Here is a 24,930-nt window from a genome sequence, read left to right on the forward strand (position 1 = left end):
AACTTAGCCTCTCTAAAAGACAACTGTCTGGTCTGTGAATACGATATTCTGCAGCTCCCATGGTACTGGTAGTCTAGAAATCAAGATAATGGGGATCTGGGTTATCCTAACAAGGGTAGATGAACAACTACCTGTCCATAGGATCCTCCATGGTAGAAGGAAGATCCCCCCTGTGCAGAAGAGGACAGAATGTGTTACTAGTTTATGTTTGTCTACTCCTTCCGGAAAGGTCTGAGACGGATAGGGTGCTTAATCTGAATGTTTACCTGGTTACCAGAATATGCACTGTGTGAAGAACTTGGGAATCTCTGAAAAGAAAGTATGGACCACCTATTTTCTTGCAAATAGGATGCTACAAATAAATGTACCTGATCTTCAATTTAGGATAAAATTGTTAAAGAACAAGAAACTTTATAGCAATAATATTCTCAGCAAAATGAGACAACTCTTAGGAATTTCTAAACACAATTTAGTTTTGCTTCTGTTGTTGTTGTTGTTTTTGTTTTCCCTGGCAGACTTCATGTTGTAGTTTACATTATGGTTGATTAATTTGTTGGGAATTAAGTAGGGTGTTTCCTGACAGTCTCTACACATGGGGAGCATAGGAATGAAGATACTGAGTCTGTGTTGACTTCACAAATGAGGAAGAAATCTTACCTGTCCATAAGATCCACCAGGAGAGTAGGAAGACCCTCCCTGTACAGAAAACATTAAGTTATTGTTTTGTAGTTTAAATGTCTGATCAGTAAAGATGCTTAGACTTCTCCCATGCTGGTACAGCAACCAGAATGTTTACCTGGTTTCCAGAATAAGAGCTGTGGGAATAACCTGGGCCTCCCTGAAAGGAAAACAACAGACCAGCTATTTTCTTGCAGGCAAGATGAATGCACCTGACTTTCATTTTATACCCTTTCTCCTAGTTTTGAATTAATCTTTAGTATCTAAATGAAAATTAAGACCAATATTATTAAAATAGAAGAAATCTTCTGGCAGCAATTTTCGCAACCTAATAAAATATGATTTCTGCAAGAAACTGCACATACTGTTCTGTATTGCATACTATTCTGTCAAACTTCACACTGCTAGGTGCTTTAGGGTTGATGCAACTTAGCCTGTCCGGTCTGTGATTACGATATTCTGCAGCTCCCATGGTACTGGTAGACTAGAAATCAGAATAATGGGGATCTGGGTTATCCTAACAAGGTTAGATGAACAACTACCTGTCCATAGGATCCTCCATGGTAGAAGGAAGATCCCCCCTGTGCAGAAGAGGACAGAATGGGTACTGGTTAATATTTGCTACTGCTTTTGGAAAGGTTTGATATAAAGCTTCTGAATTGGATGCTTAATCTGAATGTTTACCTGGTTACCAGAATATGTGCTGTACGAAGACCCAGGGGCTCCCTGAAGGGAAAATAACAAAAACAAAAAAAAAGACAAGTTATTTTTATTGCAAACAGACATTCAAGTAAATGAGTCTAATTCTTGGTTTCTCTTCTTCCAAAATATTTTCTCTCCAAAGGAACATTTCTGCAATTATTAAAAGAGAAGGCTGATAATTTTCATTAGTAATGAAGAAACCTGTTCCTGGGTCTTTTCAGGTTAAATGACCTGTAAAAAGTAATACCTTTTCATCTAAGTCTTTCTACCTGTAGAATAGTATGTTATACCTGGTAGACTTTACACTGTTACAGATCATGGCCCTGACCATGTCTTTGGTATTTGCTAATATATTTAGCTTCCGAAGTGTAAACAGAATATTGATCAGATTTTTCAGCTCACCACTTAAATGACAAACACTATTTACCAGTACATTGTATCTATTATTATTTATACACTTGCTTCATGTGCTGAACGGACAAGAAAATTATGGTTGGGCTGCTTCCTCAGAGAATTTGTAGACTAAGTTCTTGTCTTTAGAAAAACTATGGAGAAAAAGCGGGATAACTGCAGCATGACAAATTTTCTAGTCCACATAAGAAAAACCATTATTTCCCATGGAGGAAAAAAAAATAAAAATAAAAAAAAATTTACATTTAAACCTTAATAAATTTCATTTTAAAAAATTCATTAAAATGTGCTTATTCTTTGCCTCTTAATACTTGTTTTATACTGCTCCACTTGTATTTGGAGAACAAGAGCTGAAAGTACACTTCACTGACAAAGAACCTTCACCTGCACTATGAAACCAGTTCAGCCATAATATCCATTTAATTCCTAGGTTAAATTCCTAGTCTTTTCCTGACGCAGAGGCACTGCCTGAGAGACAAGTGCCACTGAACATGAAGTTGCAGTGATTCTCTTTATGAGAAAGAATTGCTTCAAATATTGATTTAAGAGATGAACATTTGAAATATTTATCAATTTTTGACATTTTTTCCACAATATTTTATTAGATAAGTGAGAAGTACAAGGAATCTAATCTGAATGCGATTAATGTGGTTACTATGGGACATACTGACATGGTTTTTTGACAGTAATGTAAAATTAGCATGTAGCAGCCAACAGACAGCATTTGTATTACAAAGTACAGATAAAAAAAGTTAGTGGCCAAATGGTAATTACATACTTAAAGTAAAAGCCACTTTTATAACAAAAGTTACATTTCATTGTATATAATTCTATCTATCCTTAGGAAATCATCAATAATTGGTTTTACCTGTGTCCATAATTACAAGGTGATTAATTTAAAATATTCTATTATATAGATGTAAGTATAAGTTAAGGAAAAAGAATCACCTGTCTAACACCACTGCTTCCATCAGGACAAATGCAACCACCCTATAAATAAAAACAATGAAACTGTTGCTGATGTATGGAAATTTGAAATGATGCCTTACTTCACATGCCAAACTATATTTAGAGGAAGAACGATCAGAGGACTGCAAAGTAACTGTGACTTTCCTACAACCGAAAAGAATAAGAGGGCAGCATAGTTTTAGATATTTAATGTTAGCTTTAGAAGTTAAACTGACATGACATCTGTCAGTGCTATCTCAATTTTAGATGCTTCATCAAGAGAGAGCAATCTGGGAAGTCAAGAGTACCAACATTCATTTACTGATAAGCCATGTGTGAAATTTAGAGTGTTAAAAAGCAATTTCATGGAGCCATTTCAAATAAATGTAATCTAAACAGGGTCATTTAATTTACAATTTAATCTGTAACATAACCAAAGTTCCATTGCAAAATTAGCGCACTTAAGCTTTGACTCCTGAGTTTAATTAGTTAAATTACCAGGAAGCTATCTGGACAACACCAGATAACAATAGAGAAATATCTAACCTGACCACTTGATCCACCACCAGTTGCAATGAACGATCCACCCTGTGAAGAAAACAATCATTTTTATAGAAGCATTTCATCAGATCTGAAGTATGTCTAGGAAAAGAATTCAATGACTTAAAAATACTGCAGTGAGATGTAAGGCCACAACCTTTGTATGACTTCCCCACACTAAACAAAATTATCCATTCAGAACTTTGGAACATTACAAAAATGTAAATTTTCATATTTATATTAATGTTTCTCAATTAAATTTCACAAATAAATTATTTAGTGACTGGGTAAAATACATACCAAATGGATGCCAGGGAAACTAATGAAAAAGAAGTACTACTCATTGGAACTCATGGATCTTAGTATTATCAACTTAAACTCCTTGAAACAAAGGACTATGCTAATGTTATATCTATTTGGTGCTGGGCATAGCGGGAGTACAGACCTCTAAGAAACTGATAGATAGCACTACAAAACACGAAGACTTTCGCAACAGAAGTCACAACATGTATCTTGTTACCAAATTCCAGATGAAACATGAATATATATCTGACCATTATCCTTCACTAGTTTTTGTTTCTAAAAATCAGATTTTGAAACTTTTTTTTTTGCATAAGGATTAATTATTTATTAAGTGTAGGAACACAGAAGGTGTTATATTCTGGGCCCTTTATCATTATTCATTTCTGTAAAATTCTAACAGTATGGAAAAAAATTGCCAAATACAGATAAATTAGTGGAAATCAATTTTCAGAAATTGAAATATAATTTATGAGGAAGATTCCTGCAATAAGATGACGCAGTAGACACTGTTATTACCTGGTAGTTAGTGTGGCTGTTGTTTGAAGTAGAGGATTCATTCTGTAAAGTAATGAGAAATTACTCATTTTTCAGTGAGGGTAATAAAGTAAAATACACAGTTCTACTGGAAAAGAACTACCTAACTCTAAACAGAATAATCTGTTAGAAAAGCTGAATTTTTATGCTTCTTTTGTATGTACACTAAAGTAGCTGTAACACCAGCAGTAGTTCATAAAAAGTAATGAGTATGGTTACCTGGACATCATAGTCTCTTCTGCTTAAAACATGTGACGTATCCTGTAAGAAGAGAGACATTTGATATTAAGAGCCTAGCCATAAGCCTTTTTTTTTTCCTGTACTCATTATTTATAATTACTCCAGATCATTAATGCACATATTGAGTAGAAATGCCTTATTATAAAAGATAATTTGCTCTATTTTTGTAGACTACTGCAATACGACTGGAAGGTATATAATACTGTATCTGTATGTCCTTCATATAACAGAAAGCACAAGAAATTTCCAAGCACTATGTTTTTATTTCATTATTATATCTTCAGCTATGTCTTGACTGCCCTCTATTTGCAAAACTCATTAATTTCAACTAATCATAGCTCGGAGGAATTCTGTATGTGCTTCTTGAAGGACAGAAATTTGAGTTGCCCTGTATCTCATAACAAGTTTCCATGTCAGGTATTTTTTTCATATTATATATATGATAGGCATGTACACACACACACACCTTAAAATAAGACACCCAAAAAGAGCAAATGGACAAGCTCTTTTATTTTAGTTTATCTTTAAACACAAGAACATTAATTAGGTCAAACACAATTTGGGAAAAAAATAGTGATAATTATGACAAATTAGGCATAATTTGGATAATAATCCTGCAAAGCAGTGGAAGAAAAGAGTTACTTACTCTGACAACAACTTTCCTCTTCACACAGCTAGAACTCTGCAATGAAATCAGAAGCTATTTATTGTTTTATAGATGGAGATATCCCCACAAAGTACTTTCTGTAAGATTCTATCTAAAAATGTCAAAAATAACATATTTAGGGAAAGGAAAATGTCTTCCTTGCAAACGACATTTTGGTTGGCCTCATTTTCAATAGATGATACAGTGGTAAATATTTGTATCAGACAGTTTTATTTTCAAATAACTTTAACATTCGTAGATTAGCTTTGGAGCAAGAGAGGAAAACATCATTTATCTTCCAAAATCATTGTACTGTAAAAATAGGAATGCAAAGCTCATCTGTGTATTTCTTCCTCTGCAACCAGTTTCAATTCAGACCTAGCTGCACCATAATGCATGCCTAATAAACAGTGAGATAGAAAAGTCTGTTTTTAGTGTGGCATCATGTCCCTCCTCCACTAAATTCAGTATATTTGAAGAATCACAGAATTGTAGGGGTTGGAAGTGATTTTGAAGATAAACTAGTTCATTGCCCCTGCCAAAGCAGGTTCCATTCAACATGTTCACAGGAAAGCAAAGAGCAATTCCAGTTTTGAGTATATTTGCCTGAACAGCAACAAAATCAGAAATTACTAATGTAATAGAAAGGAAAAATAGGGAAAAGACTGAAGCGGTTGAGCACATGGCTGACAACTGAAGAGAAGGAAAGTAGATGATGACAGAAGATTTCTTTAGATGGCAGTTTTAAAAAAGGAAAAAATGAGTTTCTATGAACGGAAGGCATGAAATAATTGCTTGGTCAATCTATCCACTTAAGTCACTGTTCCTGCTTGCAGGACAGAAGGAACAGTCAAGACAGAAGGATTATCCCAGAAGACTATCATATATGCAAGTTTAAATTAAAACTAGTGGCAAAAGATTGAGACAGCGACATGTCTCGCATATACAGATAGCTAATTCCAAAATAGCTATCCAGTCAAAGTGCTGAATGGGCTATATCCTGAAGGGCCTAATAAAAACTCTAGTGTACATTCTTACAAGTATTGTGCAGTTTTAGACGATTGTGCAGCAGCCTGGAGAACTAACAGAAGGAATTGAGTACAGAGAAATATAACATCAAACAATCTCACTCCTTGATTGCTTTTATAATACCCTTCATAAAGTTAATTAATCATTCACTACAAGTAGAGACACATAGATCCAAAGTAGAAGTGATCAGTTACTAACACTGTCCTCAATCACAAGAATAACAACACCATAGATGAAGAAAAACCCTTACCCGACTATTAGCACTATATGTAGTGTCATTCTGGAAAAGAGAAAGATCAATTATTTAAATACAGCAAGCTCACAAAAACTCAATTATTTCTAATGTTGTGTACAGACTTAAAATAATTTAGCACTAAACTTAAATTGGTAATAGAAAGTGAAAATCATGTTGTCTCTTCATCTCTTTTCCATCTTTCAAGATATGCATTCAAAACTTGTCTATGGAATTTTTAATTATTTTTATAGTTGTTTAATTAGTGTAAAGTGTATCCTTACATTTTGGGAAAAAAAACATCTGTGCAAAGCAATGGAAATCATTTTATTCATTTCATTAAGGTAAATGCATTTAAAAGTACAAAATGCATCAGTAAGCACAGGTTTTCAGTAAGAAAATATGCAGCTGCTAAAGCAGCTATCCATGCGAAGACTAAATATTCCCTCCAGTAAATCTGTTCACAAGACTGCATCTCATAGTGCAATATATTAGAGAAAGCATACTCACATCATCACAGGCATTGGGATTATCATCTGAGAAATCCTGGGAATCCTACATTGACATCAGATATCCAGTTATTTCCTCAGTAAAATGGATAGTTAAAAAGATATTTGATCTTGCACTCAGCAAGACAGAATCGAGGCTCATGAGAACAAAAAACTGCTTGCTGAGTTAAAGTTTCTAATAAGAAAAATGGCCAAGTACATGGTTGTAATAGTTGCTGACAGGGAACATTCCACTCTTCAGAAGAAGAAAAATGAGAAAGAAATAAGAAGAGCATAGAAATTATTGCACTTTATTAGATCTAAGAGAAGATGACACAATAAAGTAGGATCTACAAAAATCTGCACGAAATAATACATAAGAAGAAAGAAAGAAGTAGTTACCTGACTATCATAATAGCTGTCGGAGGAGGATGATCCACCCTTTAAAACATATGAAACAAAAAACATCAGAGAAAACTAGGTTACAGAAAACCCAATTTCGAGCAGAAGCTCAAGTTTGTAAGGACTGATGTATAAAAAGAGAAATAAAGCGATACTTACTTGGCCACCACCATAGTTTTGTGAGTATGATCCACCCTTTAAAATTAACCAATAAAAATCAGAGAAAATAATGATACAGAAAATCTAGTTTTTAGCAGCGGCTAAAGCTTGTAGGATGTGATTTATAAGTATGGAAGTAAAGTAACTTACCTGACTGCCACCATAGTTTTGAGAAGATGATCCACCCTTTAAAGCAAACCAACCGACAAACATGAGAGAAAGTTACATTACAGAGAAAAATACAAAACAATTTTAAGCAGAAGCTAAAGCTTGTAGGAAGTAGTGTGTAATTGGTGAAATAAAGCACTACTTACTTGGCCACCACCGTAGTTCTGTGAGTATGATCCACCCTTTAAAAACAAAAGCAAAAAAAAAAACAATAAAATAAAAACAACAGGAAAAAAAAAAAGGAAACAACCAACCAGCATCAGAGATCATTAGGATACAGGAAACATGATTTTGAGCATAGGCTGAAGCTTGTAGAATGTGATGTGTAAGTAAGGAAATAAAGCATAACTTACTTGGCCACCACCATAGTTTTGTGAATATGATCCACCCTTTAAAATAAACCAACCAACAAACATCAGAGAAAGTTACAATAATTTAAAAAAAAATTTAAGCAGAGGCTAAAGCTGGTAGGATGCGATATGTAAGTATAGAAATATAACGTTCACTTACTTTGCCACCACCATAGTTTTGTGAGTATGATTCACCCTTTAAAATAAAGCAACAACCAAGTTCAGAGAAAACAAATATACAGAAACCTCAATTTGAGCAGAGGCCAAAGCTTGTAGGATGCAATATATAAATAGAAAAACGAAGCATTCACTCACTTTGCCACTACCATAGTTTTGTGAGTATGATCCACCCTTTAAAGCAAACAAACCAACTAAAATCAGAGAACATTGCGATACAGAAAACCCATTTTTGAGCAGAGGCTAAAGCTTGTAGGAAGTGACGTGTAATTGGTGAAATAAAGTGTTATTTACTTGGCCACCACCACAGTTTTGTGAGGAAGACCCACCCTTTAAAATAAACCAATCAATCAACACCAGAGAATATTAGGATACAGAAAACTTGCTTTTGAGAAGAAGCTTAAGCTCATAGGAAATAATTTGTAATTGGTGAAATAAAACACTACTTACTTGGCTGCCACCATAGTTTTGTGAATACGATCCACCCTTTAAAACAAACCAACCAATCAAAATCAGAGAATATTAGGATACAGAAAACCTGATTTCATGAAGAGGCTAAAACCTGTAGGACGCAATTTGTAATTGGTAAAATAAAGCACTACTTGGCCACTACCATAGCTTTGTGATCCTCCCTTTAAAATAACAAATGCAAAACTAACGTCAGAAGAAATTGTGATTTCATTTGGGGATTGTAAAGCTATAATAAACAATTGCTGGAGATTATTTTAAACAGTTACAACTTTCTAGATGACAGTAACTGCAATTCCAGCATTTTAATCAAGCATGGTACAGAACAGCCACTTAAGAATGCAGAACAAATCTGGCAAAAATTTCTTATCAGATATGATTACAACTTTTGACATAAGGAAAATCAATTTCTTCCTACCTGGTTGCCACCATAATTTTGTGAGGATGATGATCCACCCTGCCAACAACAACAAAATTTGAGTATTACAACATTATACAGATACAACATTGATCAGAGCTTATGGGATCTGTGTGAAATAAAGCCTCATTGAGAAGAAATAATAACCTAGTACTTACTTGGCTACCATCATAGCTTTGTGAGGAGTATGATCCACCCTATGAAAACAATGCAGCAACAGATATTACACTTGTAGAGCTGAACCATGTAACAATGCAGAGTTAGCTTTATGAGGTTATAGAGTCCTTTCTATGTAAGTTTCAGTGTTGATATAAAGCACTGGGGATTAATTAAAGGAGATGGGGAGGTTATGCAATAATCTACACCCTCATAAATAACAAAATTATACTATGGATTAGAACTTATTAGACAGTTTTGATCAGTGGATAATAGGAAGCAGCCTACCTGGCTACCACTCTGAGATCCATCCTGTAAATTAAACAAAAAATTATGCATAATTTTTACACTTATTGTTTGACTACAGATTTAATGAAACTTATAATATTTTTTCTTTCAGAGGAAGAAAAAGCATAGGCAAATATGCAATGAAGGTATGATTTCTAACTTAGTAAGCATGGATTGTTAAGACTGCAAAAGTAAGTACACCATGAGACACATGGCAAGGTAGCACAAACGTGTTCTTAGTTAATTCCTACTAGTGGTATGTTTCATTCAGAACAGTTTCTAGAGAATGCAATATTTTCTTCTCCTGTAGAAAAACTTATTTACATGTATGAAATAAAAAATTCCTCTGACAGCATTAGTACATAGGAAACTTCAAGATATAGGGGCTTTGAGGAAAAGGATTTAAATAAAACACTCTGTATGTTTCAACATAACCCCTTTAAAAAGGGATATAACTTCTCAAAGTGAAGTAAGAAATGTAAGTAGAATATTTGCCATTTGGTAAAATGGGGCTGAGACTTCATCGAGAAAAAGCAAGAGGAAGCAAACCAAAGAAGTTCTATATTTCAATGTCTAGCAATTTTTAGAAGGCACAAAATTTAAGCAATTACTTTAGTTTTAGAAATAAATAACTTCTCTTTATAAAAAAGTTTGAAAAATTCTTATAAAAAATTTATAAATAAAAAAGGAATTAAAAAAATATTGGTTTTTATTACAGATTTTTAGCGTTCACATAAATGACTTCTCGAAAATGAAAGAAATCTTACAGGATAGTGATTTTTGGTGTTCCAGCAGTAAAAAATCATAACAAATACACACTATCTACCAATATCTCACTGCACAAAATCAGTGAAGAGTTGAAGTACTCTCACAAAATTCAAATGGCACTTCTAAAATGTGTTCTCAGAACTATGAGCTTCATCCTTCATTTACATAATGTCGCGAGCAGCTCTGAAGTTGATTCAGACATAATGTTAGGGGAAAAAGAAAAAAGAAGGGGATAGGAAAACGGACACGAAGTTCCTGTGGTGCTCCCGTGTATAGAAAGCCAGCTCTAATCCCACAGTTAGTAAAGATTGCATGGATTTGCACTCCATGAATCTGAGGTCAGTACCAGCTGAGTCAGCAGCAAAACTAATTTTGGATATGATTTAAAATTAGAGGAAGAAGTCTATTTACCTGGTGGCAGGGATTGCTATCATACGAAGTACTCTGTCAAAAAAAAAAAAAGAAAAGTAGCTTTCTTGTTAAAGTTCCTAACAAAACAAAAAGTTAACGGAGTTTAATGAGTTTAATTTTATTTAACCCACTCAGTCAGTGGCTCTATCCTCTTTCTATTCCATATCCACCTACTTATAAGCATCAAAACACAGATAATGAAAGCAGGATTATTTGGTTGCAATGTGGAAAAATGAGGTAGTTTTTTGACTGATGCTTCTGTTAACTTATCTAAGTTCTTCTTGATTGGCAAATATTAACATCAAAGATTACATTGGGTAATCCGTTTAGGAGCCAACAGTCAATGCTGTGTGACCCCCTACCCCAGAATCTTTCTAGATTCACTCATTATAGACCTTAGGTAAAGCTACTGCCTTTCATTTCCCTGTTTTGGGTGTGTTTTGGCTGCATGCATCCTTCTCGGAATTGCAAGGTGTGAAGCAGTACAATGTGTTCTACTCTGGTTGCTGCCCTCCCGTTACTAAAAGCACAGCTTTTCTGCTAAGTCATCTGTGATTCAGCTTTAGTGGAAGCAACACTTTCTTCAGTGTTTCTTCACATTTCTTCAATTTCATTGCTGTTACTGTATCCTTGCCCACTGATACATATCACCAGTACTCTTGTATTGCTTCTTATGCTTTCATCCATGCATTTCCATTCATATTTTAGTTGTTCTAATCTTAATACTTTTGCTAGAGGTTTCAGTACTTATCTCTACTAGTCTCACTGCTTTCCTCAATGTATTCATCTGGACTTCAATTTACTGTCAAGGCTGCATCCATTCCCTGTTCTTCACCTAGGATCTTATCACTGGTAACAGACTTTACACTGCTGTAAGAATACGAGTTGAAATGAAACCAGGATATCAACTACTGACCTAACGAGTCACCTTCTTTACCTATTTCATCCTACATAGAGAAACATCCAAAACTCACTCTAAAACAGTTACATCTGCCTGCTCAGTAGGCAAATGTTCTTCTACTTGTTCATCTTGAATGTACTTGTATATAGGAGAAGCCACTTCATTTTGGTTACAATGATCAACAAATCTTATCTCTTGTAGACCTCTAATATTTTAAGATATTTTCATGTACCAGCAAAAGCAAAAGACTCCTACTAACAGACATTATACAGTTTCTTGAAAAATGTTACTAATATATAGAAAGCAGAGTCTAGTTTTGAAACACCTTGGAGAAAGGGCACTTACTTGTCCACAACCTCCACTGCCATCTGAAGAAGACCCACTCTGCTGGGGAGAAAAAAAAACACAAAACACCTCAGTAATTCAAATATAATTTTTCCTCATTTTAAATAAAGAAATAAATTTTAAAAGTAATTCAGCTGTCTGTCTGCTTAAAAGAATGAAGACTAGCTATGAACTGCTGTGAATTTCCTTGTAAAATCTTGTGAAGGTAAGATGACTACAGGTACTCCTTTCTATGTGAGAAAGACCTTAGTCTTTCTGTAGTTACTGTTGAGCCTGTTGTTCCCAGACCCATATTAAAAAAAAAAATCTCACTTCTAATGACAACTTAGTCTGTTACTTCAAGAAACAAACCTCATGAAAATCTCAATGTACATATGAGGACAACACATGTATGCATTACATTTCAGTGCAATGTAACTATTATATGAAAATGAACTTTACACTCAAGAAGAAAATTTCCTTTAAATTACATATTCTGAATGACAGCTAAATGCTTTTGCAGAGCCATGGCACTTCACTTCACAAATGCTGTATCCTGGCCAGTAATTAATTGCTACTTACCTGTCCATAGGAGGTGCCACCTTGTGGCTGATAGACCTGTAAAAAAAGCAAAAACCCATTAATAAACTAAGCTGTACTCTTCAAACCACACAGAAAAGCTGTGTACTTTTTACTATGTGGTATCTTGGGATGACCAAAAAACTGGGAATATCTTGCAACACTGACGAGGAATAAAACCAAAACTAAATAAACAAACAAATTACACACACACACACACACACACACACACACACACACAAACCTCAAGCCAACAAACAACGAATGTTCTTTTGAAAGGCAGATCCCTATAGAAAAGTTCAATATATTTCAGAAAAAAAGCCTCACCTGGCCATAGGACTGGCTGCCTCGGGAACCCTTTAAGAAAGAGTAGAAAATGACCACCTTGTCCAAGAACGTCATTGTTTTATAAGGCTTTTATAAAGTGCTTAATGATTACGCAAATACAGCTGGACAAAGGTTTCCCAACAAAGCTCCTCCTGAGCCAAAGGAGACAGAGTAGTATACTATCACCCCTACAACGTATCATCCTACTATGGCAAAAGCCATAACTCAAACTGGGACTGCCAAAGGAAACACTGAAGAATCTGTCAGTGCCACTGATCACAAGAGAGGTCAGTGAAGAACGTTAGAGAACACATGCAGTTTGCTTACCTGTCCGTACGAACTGCTGCTGATAGTGTAGGTTGGCCCACCCTAGCACAAGGAAACCATTTGGTTAGTATCCTTTCATAAGAGACCATTCTGCTTTAGCAAAAGCAAATAGCTACATCCTAAACCAGTGCAGGGCAGAATGAAGAGCCACGACTTCCTCCTGGACATCACAATCATAGAATCATAGAATCATAGAATCATTAGAGTTGGAAGTGACCTCTGAAGGCCATCTAGTCCTACTCTCCTGCAACAAACAAGGACACCACAGCTAGACCAGGTTTCCCAGAGCCTCATCCAGCCATGCCTTGAAAGTTTCCAGGGACAGGACATCAACCACAACACTAGGTAACCTGTTCCAGTCCTTCACCATGCTTCTTGTAAAAGATTTTTTCCCTTATATTTAACCTACATCTACCCTCCCTGAGCTTGAAGGCATTTCCTCTTGTTCTATCACCACAGACCCTGCTAAAGAGCCTATCTACTATTTTTCTGTAGCTCCCCTTTAGATACTGAAAGGCTGCTACCAAGTCATCTGGCAGCTTTCTCTTCTCCAGGCTGAAGAGCCCCAGCTCTCTCAGCTTGTTCTCACAGGAGAGTTGTTCCATTCCATGGATCACTTTTGTGGTCTTTTTCTATATGCACTCCAACAGATCTATATCTCTACTGTACTGAGGACTCCACATCTGGATGCAGTACTCCAGGTGAGGCCACACCAACCCAGAGTAGAAGGGCAGGATCACCTCCCCTGACCTGCTGATCATACATCTTTTGATGCAGTCCTGGATGGCTTTCTGCGCTATCAGGGCACATTGCTGGCTCATGTCAGCTTTCCATACACCATTACCCCCAGGTCTTTTTTAGCAGGGCTGCTCTCAATCCTTTCATCCACAGTATATACTGGTAATGGGGGTTGTCTTGAGCCAGGTGCTTGTATTCAGATTTGTTGAACCTCAGGAGGTTCACCTGGGCCCACTGCTTAAGTCAGCCTAGGTCGCTCTGAATGGCAACCCATCCCTCTGGTGTGTTGACTGCACCCCACAACTTGGTATCATCAGCAAACCTGTGGTGTGTGCACTCAACCCCATTGTCGATGATGCTGATGGAGATATTAAACAGTTCTGGCCCCAGCAGCAACCCCTGGGGGATACCACACATCATCAGTCTCCATCCAGACATGGAGCCATCAACCAACTCTCTCTGGACTCATTCCTTCAGTTAGTCCTTCGGACATCAAATAGTCCATCCATCAAGTCCATATCTTTCCAATTTGGAGAGAAAGATGTTGTAGGGTACTGTGTCAAAGGCCTTATTGAAGTTGAGACAAATGACAACAGTGGCTCTTCCCCTGTCCTTTAAAGCAGTGACACCATCATAGAAGGCCACTCAGATTGATCAAACAGGATTTGTCCTTGGTGAAGCCATGCTGGTTCTCCTGTATCACCTCCCTACCTTCCATGTGCCTTAGCATAGCTTCCAGGAGGATCTGTTCCATGATCTTCCCCAGCACAGAGGTGAGACTGACAGGTCAGTAGTACCCAGGGTCATATTTTTTACCCTTTTTAGAAATGGGTATGCTGCTTCCATTTTTCCAGTCACTAGGGACTTCACTCATTTCCCATGCTTTTTTAAAAGTCATAAAGAGCGGCTTGACAACCACATTAGCCAATTCCCCTAGGACTCTGCAATGCATCTCACTGGGACCCATAGCCCTGTGGATGTTCAGATTCCTCTGGTGGTCATGAACCTGATCTTCACTTACAGTGGGAGGGAACGTTACTTCCCCAATCTCCTCCAACCACACCAAATGTTTGAGGGCCATGTGACAAGCAGTCATCGAGGAAAACGGAGGCAAAAAAGTTGTTAAGTACATCAGCCTTTTCCTTGTCTGTTGTTACCAGCCTGTCTGTGCCACTCACTGGGGGGAATACAACTTCCTGGACTTTCCTTTTCTAATTGAGGCACCTGTAGAAGCCTTCCTTGTTCTTTTTGGCATCCCTAGCGAAGCTCAGTTCAAGGTAGGTCTTGGCTTTCCTGACCCTACCCCTAAACAGCCTAGCAGCTTCCTTACACTCTTTCCACAATATCTGTCCTTGTTTCCACTGCCTGTGAATTTTTTTCTTACTGTTCAGCTTGACCAGCACAATGATGCTGAATGAGATGATTTCAGATGCCAGAATTCCATACAAATAAATAGCATGTAGATAATTTATAAACGTAAGAACACACTATCAGAGAAAAAGTTGAAATTCTGAGTGATTGGTAATGCTTTTGCAGTGCCATAGAACTCAACTGTCTTAGATACTGTATACTGGCTGATGATTGTCTATGCTTACCTGGCCATAGGAAGTACTTCCTTGCGGCTGGAAGACCTGTAATTAAAGAAATCAATTCAAAATTATTTTATTTGTGAGGTAGATGCATCTTTCACTTTTATCTCTTCTATGAAAAAGGAAAAGAATAAGACAGAATTTACTGTTTCTGAACTAGAATTATTTTGATGTATGTTATTCAGGATTAATTTCCCAGCATACTTTACATATATAACAACAATCACAGATTAGTTTTACATCTCAGATGAGGTGCTAGGCTTGTGGAATCTTTTCAGGACGTTTAAAGGGTGCAACACTTTCTGGATGTTTCTTTTGCCTGTTGATTCTCAGAAGCTTTTCTTAGATGGCCAATGGTAGCCGCAATGCTGACACGTTCGGATTTTTGATGGGGCTCTGTTGTATAATTCCCTTCCTTTTTGGGAAATGAAGGTGGCATATTTGGAATTACCAAAAATTCCATTAAAAATATAGATTAATATAAAAAAAAACAAAATGATGTAATAAAAGTAGCAGGTCAAAGAAATTAGTCAAGGCTGCTAATATCCTATAAAAAACTTTTAGTAACAAAGACACCAAATAATTATTAGCTGCTCACGTAATCTACCTTCAATACAGTGTCATAAAAGAGGAAATGTTTCATACACGAGCACAGCTGTTCCACAGCTGTCTGGGAGAGTTACGAAGACAAGAACTGACAAAAAAGATTTGAATCACCTTCTATATTTCTTCTACTTTGACATAAATTGTAGGAAAATTTATATCTACTTTACAATGCTTTAATTCACATATTAACAATAAAAGGACATATCTTAGAGCTGAAGACTATAAGATCAAGTCTGCCTGCAGTGGAGAACCTCAACCAATATTTTTTTTAACTCCTTAAACACTTAAACACTTTGTTATGTGATTGAAGCAGACAATGAAGAACTGACTATAAGTTTGTTTTACCATATCAATCAACTGGAAGAGAAACAGCACCGAGGAAAATATTTCTACCATAAATTTTCAAATTTCATGTCCTTTTTAAAAAAGGAGACAGGAACTCATGCTTTTGCAGATATCTACTGAAAAAAATACAACTATCATTTTTGCAATAAAAGTTTTGAAATGGATTTGGAGATTTGTTTTAGAACTCAAACAGAGCAGAAACATCATTTGAAGTGATTTTAAGTTCTGCAGTGCCTGAGACACTGCTTTCTCAAATGCTATATACTGACTAATTCTTACCTGGCCATAAGAACTGCCAGGTTGAAGCCGAGAGATCTGTAACAAAAGCAAGAATCCATTTGTAAGTAAAGCTATAGATTTAGCAAAGCTATGGCAAAAAAAAATAAAAACATTGCCCAATAGATTTTCTCCGTTCTATATTCTGTTTTCCTATATGGTAATCCTATGAGATGACCAAAAACCAGGAACTACCCTGAAATACCAAGAAGGAAAAAACAAGCAAGTTTGCAAACAAACAAAAGAAAAAAAAACGCTCTGACCAACAAACAACGAATGTTCTTTTGAAAGGCAGATCCCTATAGAAAAGTTCAATATATTTCAGAAAAAAAGCCTCACCTGGCCATAGGACTGGCTGCCTCGGGAACCCTTTAAGAAAGAGCAGAAAATGACCACCTTGTCCAAGAACGTCATTGTTTTATAAGGCTTTTATAAAGTGCTTAATGATTACGCAAATACAGCTGGACAAAGGTTTCCCAACAAGGCTCCTCCTGAGCCAAAGGAGACAGAATAGTACGCTATCAACCCTGCTATGTATCATCCTACTATGGCAAAAGCCATAACTCAAACTGGGACTGCCAAAGGAAACACTGAAGAATCTGTCAGTGCCACTGATCACAGAGAGATCAGCGAAGAACTTTAGAGAACACATGCAGTTTGCTTACCTGTCCGTACGAACTGCTGCTGATAGTGTAGGTTGGCCCACCCTAGCACAAGGAAACCATTTGGTTAGTATCCTTTCATAAGAGACCATTCTGCTTTAGCAAAATTGGGGGGCCTGTCCCACACTAAGATAGCCTTATGGTTGTGCTATCTGTGATGTCTGTGGCACTGAGCTCCAGAAGTCAGAGCTATCCTTGGTCAAACTTCTCACTACTTGCAATGGTATAGATAATCCTGACAATTTTTTCCCTCCCTGTCCTCCCTCACCACCACTGCCCAAGAAATTGGAATACTTCAACCTTTTGTTGACATCAAGAATATTCTCATCCATTACTCCACAATCAAGTTTTTTTTTATCATTGTGTTAATATTTTAACCCATTTATTCTTCCTATGAGTAGCTTGAAGTAAGGCTGAAATACCTTGTTGCACATAAGTATGGAGTTATGATTCACTATCATTCTTCACCCTTCACAACTTATGGAGATTTGTGGTCTAATATACATGGGGTCTGCATCTACCAGTATAGGATTCTTCTTGCAATGCTGAGCCTAGAAACACTTCTGACATGGTATTATGACTTTTCTACAGATTTTAAAGGACACATTGTGATGAACAGTCATTTCACTTCAACTAATGACATACAGAAATACATTTATGAATATTTTAACCAAAAGGGGCTAAATCAATAACTACAGCCAAAAAAAAAGAAAACCAAAACCCAAAGCAACTTAAGTACCTGCAACCTGTGAAATACATTTATATATGTGTGTAGGAAGATATCATTATTCTGAGCCTATTTTAGTGAAATCTAGAGGCATATTTCTACTCCTTTTCAATCTCACTTACCTGAACATAAGTAGCACCGCTGCTTTGCTGCCTTTGCCCACTCTATACAGGACAAAAAATAATGTCATTCATTTTAAAGAGGAATTGCTTATGTACCATGACTAAGACACTATTTTTAAACCTACAGGTCAGTTTGAGTGAGTTTATGTCTTTCCTTGCTTTATTTATGCCATCTCAATGTGCCACAGTGATAAATACTTTGGCATACAAAGATACTTCACGATGACAATTATTTATATAATACATTATGTCATTTTGTGGTAGTTCTGGGAAATTATAATACAGAGTTTTTTTTTTCATGTTTTGTACTTACAGAACACAGTTGCAATGACTGTTAATTAACAACCAAAAAGTACAATCACTTTTTTTTAAGTGCAGAAACACATCTACTTTATCACTGTAGTTTGTGTACCATTGATTTAAGATATTCATACTCATTTATCCCCAAATACATGAGTCATTGCATAGTTTACTGAGGCAGAGCTTGAGATAAAGCACAAAGACCATGCAGAAAGAACATCTACCTGTACTATGATCCTAGTAGCAGAATTGCCCAAACTCTGTAAAACAGAACAGGAAAGAAAAGAAATTTGATTTGTTAAACAGAAAATTTCCAGTTCTACTACTTTGCTTGGGATAATAAAGGAAAGGGGAGCACATATAATGTATTAAGCATTGTATTCTGAAAACCCAGTACTAAACTAGTTTAAAAACTAGATAAACTAGTTTATCCTCAGCTCAGAAGGGGAAGGAGCCCCACACTACTGAAATAATTTCCTATGCCTAAATCTCCTTCTAAAAGAACTCTTGAAAGAGCACAGGCTACAGGTTTTTGCAGTACCAGTTAGCACAGTTTTTCCAAATTGGGTGAGTGAAGCTGAGACATCATCACCAATCAAATACCTCACAATCACCTGTACATCAACACATACCTGAATTCAGTTTCTAAGTCAATTACTGTGATCAGTTTTGAGTTATGAGGGACAAACTTAAATGGGTAGTAGACACCATTTCAAAGTAACAGGTTTGACCCCACAAGGCATATGTCACCATTAGAGAAATCATTTAAAAAAAAGAAAAGTATGCTTACCTGGGGATAAGTATGACGCTGCAAATGAAAACAAAAATCTTTAAGTATTCTGCACAAAGGCTTGTCTAAGCAAGATTTTACAGCACAAAAAGGGCCCTGTCTTTTCGGTGCAATACACGACCAAATGTGGAAGAAAGATATAGGAAGGATAATTGATTAGCAATTGATTTTAATATTCATTCAGGTTGGAACAAGTTTGAGTAGGAAGAGGACAGATGAAAAAAAACCACACATACGTATCAATTTTGACATACAAACTCACTTTAACCACATTAAAGAAAAACTTTCTTTTGGCTGATTATGAGCCAGTAAGTGAAATGGAAATTCACTACTTTAAAAATAAGAATAGAAGTGAATTTACAAAAAAAAAAAAAAATTGCAGTAGAAGCAGAAAATCAAAACTACTCAGAAACATGGATATTATATATATCAAGACACATGGAATCTGAACTTAATCAAATATCTCTGGAAGTGGTAAAAGCAATCATAGAATCATGACTCAGGTCAAACACTCGGCCTGTCGTATCATGTAGATGCAGTTACTATCTCTCTATTGTCTTTCCCCAGAAGTAATTATGATCCTAGGATTAAACCCTGTGTGAGAAAGATTTGTCTCCATATGCATGAGAAATCTTTCTGACAAATTAAAACATGAAGCTACTTAAATGCTTTTTGAGTCAAAGCTTTGAGAGTGGTAGAGAGAAACTGCTTACCACAGGCGGAAATGGGTTGCTGTTGGGGATGACCACTATCTGCAGACAGAATGGAGAGAGCTGTTTGTTTACTCATCACAGGCTTTCTTTAAATACGTTAGAAAAACAAAAAATGCTGAATTCTCTAAATTTACAAGCATAGATAACAGCACTATGGATGATCACCTTCACAAAGTATTACTGTTTTTAACAAAAATTCTTAATGTACACTAGCAATGAAAGAAGAATGTATACACATACGGAGCATACGGAGATTTGCTTCCATTCAGACAGTGACTCAGCTGTAAAGGCTGTAATGTACTACAGCCACTGGCTTATACACACATATATGATGCTTTTTACTGTCCACCAAGAGGTGGAAGACCAATCCAGTTATATTCAGTGTTCCACTACAGGAGTAATATTGGCTTCATTTTTTTAATAACTTTGAATGCAAAAGTAGTGCCTTTGGCTTAGGTATTCATGTTTTCCAATCAGAAGCTTTTCTTTTTTTAACTGAAAACAGTATCATCCAGTGGTGTAGAAAGGAAGAGCTGATGTTATCACAAGAATTCTAACATAAAGGAGGCAGAATTTCTTGAAATGTAAATTATCAAAGAATATCAGTACAGTTTGAAAGGAAGAGGAAATTTAAATGCAACGAAATTAACTGTGAAGACAAATGGTCACAGTGTATGTTGGTCGTAGCTCTGAGCTTTCTGGGGAATGGACTGAGAGGAATAGTCTATGTAAATATTAAGAGACAATTACACGAACTCTTATTGATCTCATTTTCTCAGACTTACCTTAAAAATCATTAGAAATCTGTACCCTTAAAAGGTCCATTTACATCACAATCAAAACCCTATTTTTTAAATTAAAAAATATCTACAAAAAATTGTGAAATTTTAACATTTTAGATACAGGTAAGTCAACTGTCAACAAAAGCACTGCTGCACAGAGAAGCAGCATATGGCAATGAAGAATCAAACTGATTCCACTCATACAAATCAAAAATTTCTAATAGTACCACAAAAATAAAGAAGTCGTGCCAAGTTACAACCATATGAATTCTTTCTCTTTTGAATTAAAAAGAAAAGGCACTCTTACCTTCTTACTGGAATCTGAACTACTTGCAGGAACAGACTGTAAAGAATACAGGAAGACATATTTTGCTTAGGTTTGTTCGACAAATTAAATACAGCACTATCTTGCACAAGAATGTTACAGATGATTACAGTATTTTCCTAGATTCCTAAACAAAATAACATTTTGAAAGAAAATAAGAATGTACAGGTAACTGACAAATGAACAACAGAAGTAAGACACTTGTTTTATTTCTTTTCTCAAACACTAAACTGATTTTTGGTAATAAAAATAACTGCTGGTAGAAAAAAATGAATCTGTTTTACTAAACTTCATCGAAAAAAAGCAAAATCAATAAAACAGCCACTGAAAAAATAATCTACTGTTGAAACACAAGCTGGTATAAATAGGAAACACCATAAGAATACAAATGTTTCAAATGGAGCATTACATAACGTGCAAATTCTTCTATTTTATCAAACCACAAATACAATTGCATAGGTAAAGCCACAAAACAAAGGTAAATATCTTCTAACAGGTATGATATTGCAGTGTACTCTAAATGTATAAACCGTTTATTGAAGTCATTTCCAGATATAATAGGTAACTATTTGAAGACCCTTTTTCCCTTCCATATATTTTATTATTATTCAGGAGAAGTTGACTGCAGCTGCTTAATATGCTGACAATGAAAGCATGCTGGAGAGCACAGTTACCTGGCCGTAGGTAAGACTGCCATATGAGGATGCACTCTGAAAACAAAACATAAATCAGTTCTGTATTTCCACAATCATTGGTTAACTATATCCTGAAGTCATTGCTTTTCTCCTTAGAGTATTTACACTTCAAGTGAACTTAATTTTAAATACTTAACAAATCAAAGGTAACACAAAACTATTCTGAAATTGCTTGACAATTACAGCAGTAAAGTTTTTCAAGCATTCTAATAGTCACAAAATTAATGTTACTATATCACAAATGAAATTTATTTATACTTGCATATTAAACAAAGATAATAATTTAATAAGTATAATAACAATTTAATATTCCAGAGTTAATATAACAAATCTTACACCTAAAGTTAAGCACGTGATTGTGTGTTTTTCTTAGCTAAGGTTTCATTTCAAAACAGGCAGTATAAAATGTATCATATTTCTGACAGACTCTTTACATCCTTTCATTATTTTTAAAATAGAAAATAAGAGTTAAAAATACTTTTTTCCCTAAACTGAGAAGGAAAGAAATGACATTGATTATGTTCAAATCCCTACTAAATATAGAGTTGTTGGATTTAAACACAAAGATCATTTAAGAAAAATTACAGGACTTACTATGCAATATCTGATCAGATTTGCACTAATAGATGACACGCGTTAAGAACTAAGAAGGAATTCTAAAATTTTGGTAGACTAACAAGATTTCATTGAGACAGTGAATGTGCAATACTTTTAATTCTTGCTACGAGTTTCAGAATAGTACCTGAGATCACCAACATTTTCTTTAATATGTTTAGGAAAAATAATCTACCTCCGTATAAGTAAATGTACTGCAATCCGCAATCACGAGGTGAGTGAATAAGCACAAGCATAGTAATAAGTAATTAGTAAATAAATAAGCAAAAAAGTACAAGTAAAAATAAGTAAACTTATAAGCAGCTTACATCTTTACACGCATTCTGGCTATACGCATTGGCAGCACCTCCCTAGGGAGAAAACAGACCAAGCAGTTATTTCTCTGCCATATCTACCTTACCTTCAGACAATCTCAGTTTTAAGTGATCCTTACATGGAATTTGTAAGGAACAGATGATAAGGAGAATACAGTTAATACTGTTAATGTGTGAACACCCACACATCATAGGTAACAGCAAGGCACACTATCACTTTACATATTAGGGAACATACAGTGGAATTCAAGAAATATTTTAAAACTCCCACTATTGGGAAATTAATAGAAATAAATGGTAAGGATTTAAAAAATGCTTGGAATTCAAACATTGATCATGTAATATATACCTACAGAGAGATGGGAAAATTAGGAATCTGAAACTAAATATAAGGAAGAGGAAACTCTTTCCTTATTCAGAGACAATGAAATATAAAAATAAGAAGGTCCAGCATATATAGTAATAGTTCCCATTATAAAGCAAGTCTCCTATTATTAATAAACGGAATAACTCTCACAAAACTTAATTCTGTTTTTCCTTTGTAAAACTCCAAAACACTCCAAAACATATTTTGTTTTACAAGAACTAATGACATGAATGTTTCACACTTTTGGAAACTGTCCTTATTGGTGCTGAGCAGTCTCAACTACTGTACTGTGAGTGCTTAGCATTACAACTACAGTGGTCATAATATGATAAACAAGGAAATAACTGTCAATGACATAAAAAGAGTTAATTTCAGTATTTCATTTACCTTTCAAGTTTTTTCCTTTTTTTTTTTTTTTTTTTTTTATATATTGAGAAAACACTTGAACAAAGTCACTTTGAAAAATTGAAAAATAAAGATCTTATTTTGTAAATGCTGAAAGGAAATCAAAATTTCCACTATTTGGCATAAAAATATTTTAGCCTGTATGACCACAGTCATCATCTCGATACAAATGCTTCTGAGAAGTGTTTGAGCTGCTCAGCAACATGTTGCAGCACTCTGCCATCTCTGACTGATTTCTGAAAGAATTAATAAATTCACAAGTGCCCATGCCACACGTGAGATGAAATGGCCTTAGTTATTGTAGATATCTGTATCATGAATTCCAAGAAGAGGAACAATTTAGAATGTGCAGACCAATTTCAACCAGTCTTGTCTACTGAAAACAGAGAACTTGTCTGATGAGCATTACTTCAGTTCTAAACAATAACCCCTCAGTGCAAAACGTAACCCTTCCAGTCCTTTTTTTCCCCTAAAAGCAATACATTTCTAGAAAGCTTTGTAACATCCCAGTTTCCCAACTACTTCATACCACTGAATAAACCATAACACTTTTCTTCTAGCTTTCTCCATTATTTTCGTCCTGAAACAGAAATTTCTAAAGAATACTTACATAAATAACATAATTTAAGTTTCTATAAATATAGTTACATCGGCTACAATAAAGTAAATATGAGAACAGTTCTTACTGGGACACATCCACTCTTGCTTATTGTGTAGACTGTTCCACTCTGAAGAAAAAAACAACAAACACCAAAGAGTAAATTATTCCTATGATTAAAAAAAAAAAAAAAAAAGCAGGCGGCAAAAAATTTTGGTAAAAAAAAAAAAAAAAAAGAAAAAACAACAGAAAAACTCCTGATGTTTATGGCACAAAAAGCCAAGCAGCTGAAAATGTGCACAAACATCTCGTCCTGTGTGACAAGGAAATGCAGGAGTTACCTGTTCAATCACAACTGTCTCGAACACTTATTTTATTATGAAACATTAGCCATCTTCTGGATTTCATATAACACTGTCATTGGTCAGGCAGCCTTTCAAAGTTCATGGGTGTTATACTAAGTAACTCATATTTTAGAATAAAAATAATAACTTCAGGCAGCTATATGACAACATGAAAAAAATAGCCTTTAGAAAAGAGAACGTATTATGAATGAAAGAAACACAATGAAGAAAAGTCTAAATTTAGCACATAAGTCAAAGTAATCTCTCCGAGTCTGGTAATTCCCCTTACAAGTAATGGAAATGGCCAAATTTACAGATAATTCACTAATAAATATAATTACTGGTAAGTAGTTAGAAATATATCCTTGGGAAGCTCAGTTCAAGAAATTTAGAGACACACCAGAAAGCATTTGACAATACAAACAGGCATGTAATGTAAAAACACAATCACCCTGATCTGACTGTACATATATCTGACTGAAAAAAATTCAAGTGATCAGCAAGAATACAGATGTATTTATGTCAGAAGTTTTAAAAGGCTAACCAGGCAATGAAATCCCTTAACATTCAACTGAGAATATAAACCTGTGAAACAAGTGATGTAGACATCATACTGGCATTTTAACACACACATGAATATCTC

The 24,930-nt window shown here is 35.3% G+C and overlaps 1 protein-coding gene across 1 annotated transcript in view; it reads right to left on the reverse strand.

Moving 5' to 3' along the window:
• Nucleotides 1–24,930, reverse strand: part of LOC122181204 (hornerin-like) — a 40,918-nt gene that overhangs the window by 10,284 nt on the left and 5,704 nt on the right. The window contains exons 8-45 of the mRNA XM_042873583.1: nucleotides 24,032–24,073; nucleotides 22,568–22,609; nucleotides 21,624–21,659; nucleotides 20,932–20,967; nucleotides 19,843–19,881; nucleotides 19,130–19,147; nucleotides 18,564–18,599; nucleotides 18,040–18,081; nucleotides 17,194–17,235; nucleotides 16,868–16,897; nucleotides 16,532–16,567; nucleotides 15,308–15,343; nucleotides 12,975–13,016; nucleotides 12,648–12,677; nucleotides 12,324–12,359; nucleotides 11,763–11,804; nucleotides 10,517–10,549; nucleotides 9,338–9,361; nucleotides 9,052–9,090; nucleotides 8,894–8,932; nucleotides 8,458–8,493; nucleotides 7,991–8,026; nucleotides 7,834–7,869; nucleotides 7,627–7,662; nucleotides 7,463–7,498; nucleotides 7,313–7,348; nucleotides 7,154–7,192; nucleotides 6,774–6,818; nucleotides 6,282–6,311; nucleotides 5,003–5,038; nucleotides 4,336–4,377; nucleotides 4,099–4,140; nucleotides 3,286–3,327; nucleotides 2,740–2,781; nucleotides 1,363–1,404; nucleotides 1,221–1,259; nucleotides 797–838; nucleotides 658–696 (exon numbers count right to left, since the gene is read on the reverse strand). Coding sequence (XP_042729517.1) covers nucleotides 658–696; nucleotides 797–838; nucleotides 1,221–1,259; nucleotides 1,363–1,404; nucleotides 2,740–2,781; nucleotides 3,286–3,327; nucleotides 4,099–4,140; nucleotides 4,336–4,377; nucleotides 5,003–5,038; nucleotides 6,282–6,311; nucleotides 6,774–6,818; nucleotides 7,154–7,192; nucleotides 7,313–7,348; nucleotides 7,463–7,498; nucleotides 7,627–7,662; nucleotides 7,834–7,869; nucleotides 7,991–8,026; nucleotides 8,458–8,493; nucleotides 8,894–8,932; nucleotides 9,052–9,090; nucleotides 9,338–9,361; nucleotides 10,517–10,549; nucleotides 11,763–11,804; nucleotides 12,324–12,359; nucleotides 12,648–12,677; nucleotides 12,975–13,016; nucleotides 15,308–15,343; nucleotides 16,532–16,567; nucleotides 16,868–16,897; nucleotides 17,194–17,235; nucleotides 18,040–18,081; nucleotides 18,564–18,599; nucleotides 19,130–19,147; nucleotides 19,843–19,881; nucleotides 20,932–20,967; nucleotides 21,624–21,659; nucleotides 22,568–22,609; nucleotides 24,032–24,073 — 1,416 coding nt within the window. The remainder of the gene's footprint in view (nucleotides 1–657; nucleotides 697–796; nucleotides 839–1,220; nucleotides 1,260–1,362; nucleotides 1,405–2,739; nucleotides 2,782–3,285; nucleotides 3,328–4,098; nucleotides 4,141–4,335; nucleotides 4,378–5,002; nucleotides 5,039–6,281; nucleotides 6,312–6,773; nucleotides 6,819–7,153; nucleotides 7,193–7,312; nucleotides 7,349–7,462; nucleotides 7,499–7,626; nucleotides 7,663–7,833; nucleotides 7,870–7,990; nucleotides 8,027–8,457; nucleotides 8,494–8,893; nucleotides 8,933–9,051; nucleotides 9,091–9,337; nucleotides 9,362–10,516; nucleotides 10,550–11,762; nucleotides 11,805–12,323; nucleotides 12,360–12,647; nucleotides 12,678–12,974; nucleotides 13,017–15,307; nucleotides 15,344–16,531; nucleotides 16,568–16,867; nucleotides 16,898–17,193; nucleotides 17,236–18,039; nucleotides 18,082–18,563; nucleotides 18,600–19,129; nucleotides 19,148–19,842; nucleotides 19,882–20,931; nucleotides 20,968–21,623; nucleotides 21,660–22,567; nucleotides 22,610–24,031; nucleotides 24,074–24,930) is intronic.

This window comes from Lagopus leucura, unplaced genomic scaffold (assembly GCF_019238085.1).
Source record: "Lagopus leucura isolate 7727_CA_CO unplaced genomic scaffold, USGS_WTPT01 Super-Scaffold_100009, whole genome shotgun sequence".
Lineage (NCBI taxonomy): Eukaryota > Metazoa > Chordata > Aves > Galliformes > Phasianidae > Lagopus > Lagopus leucura.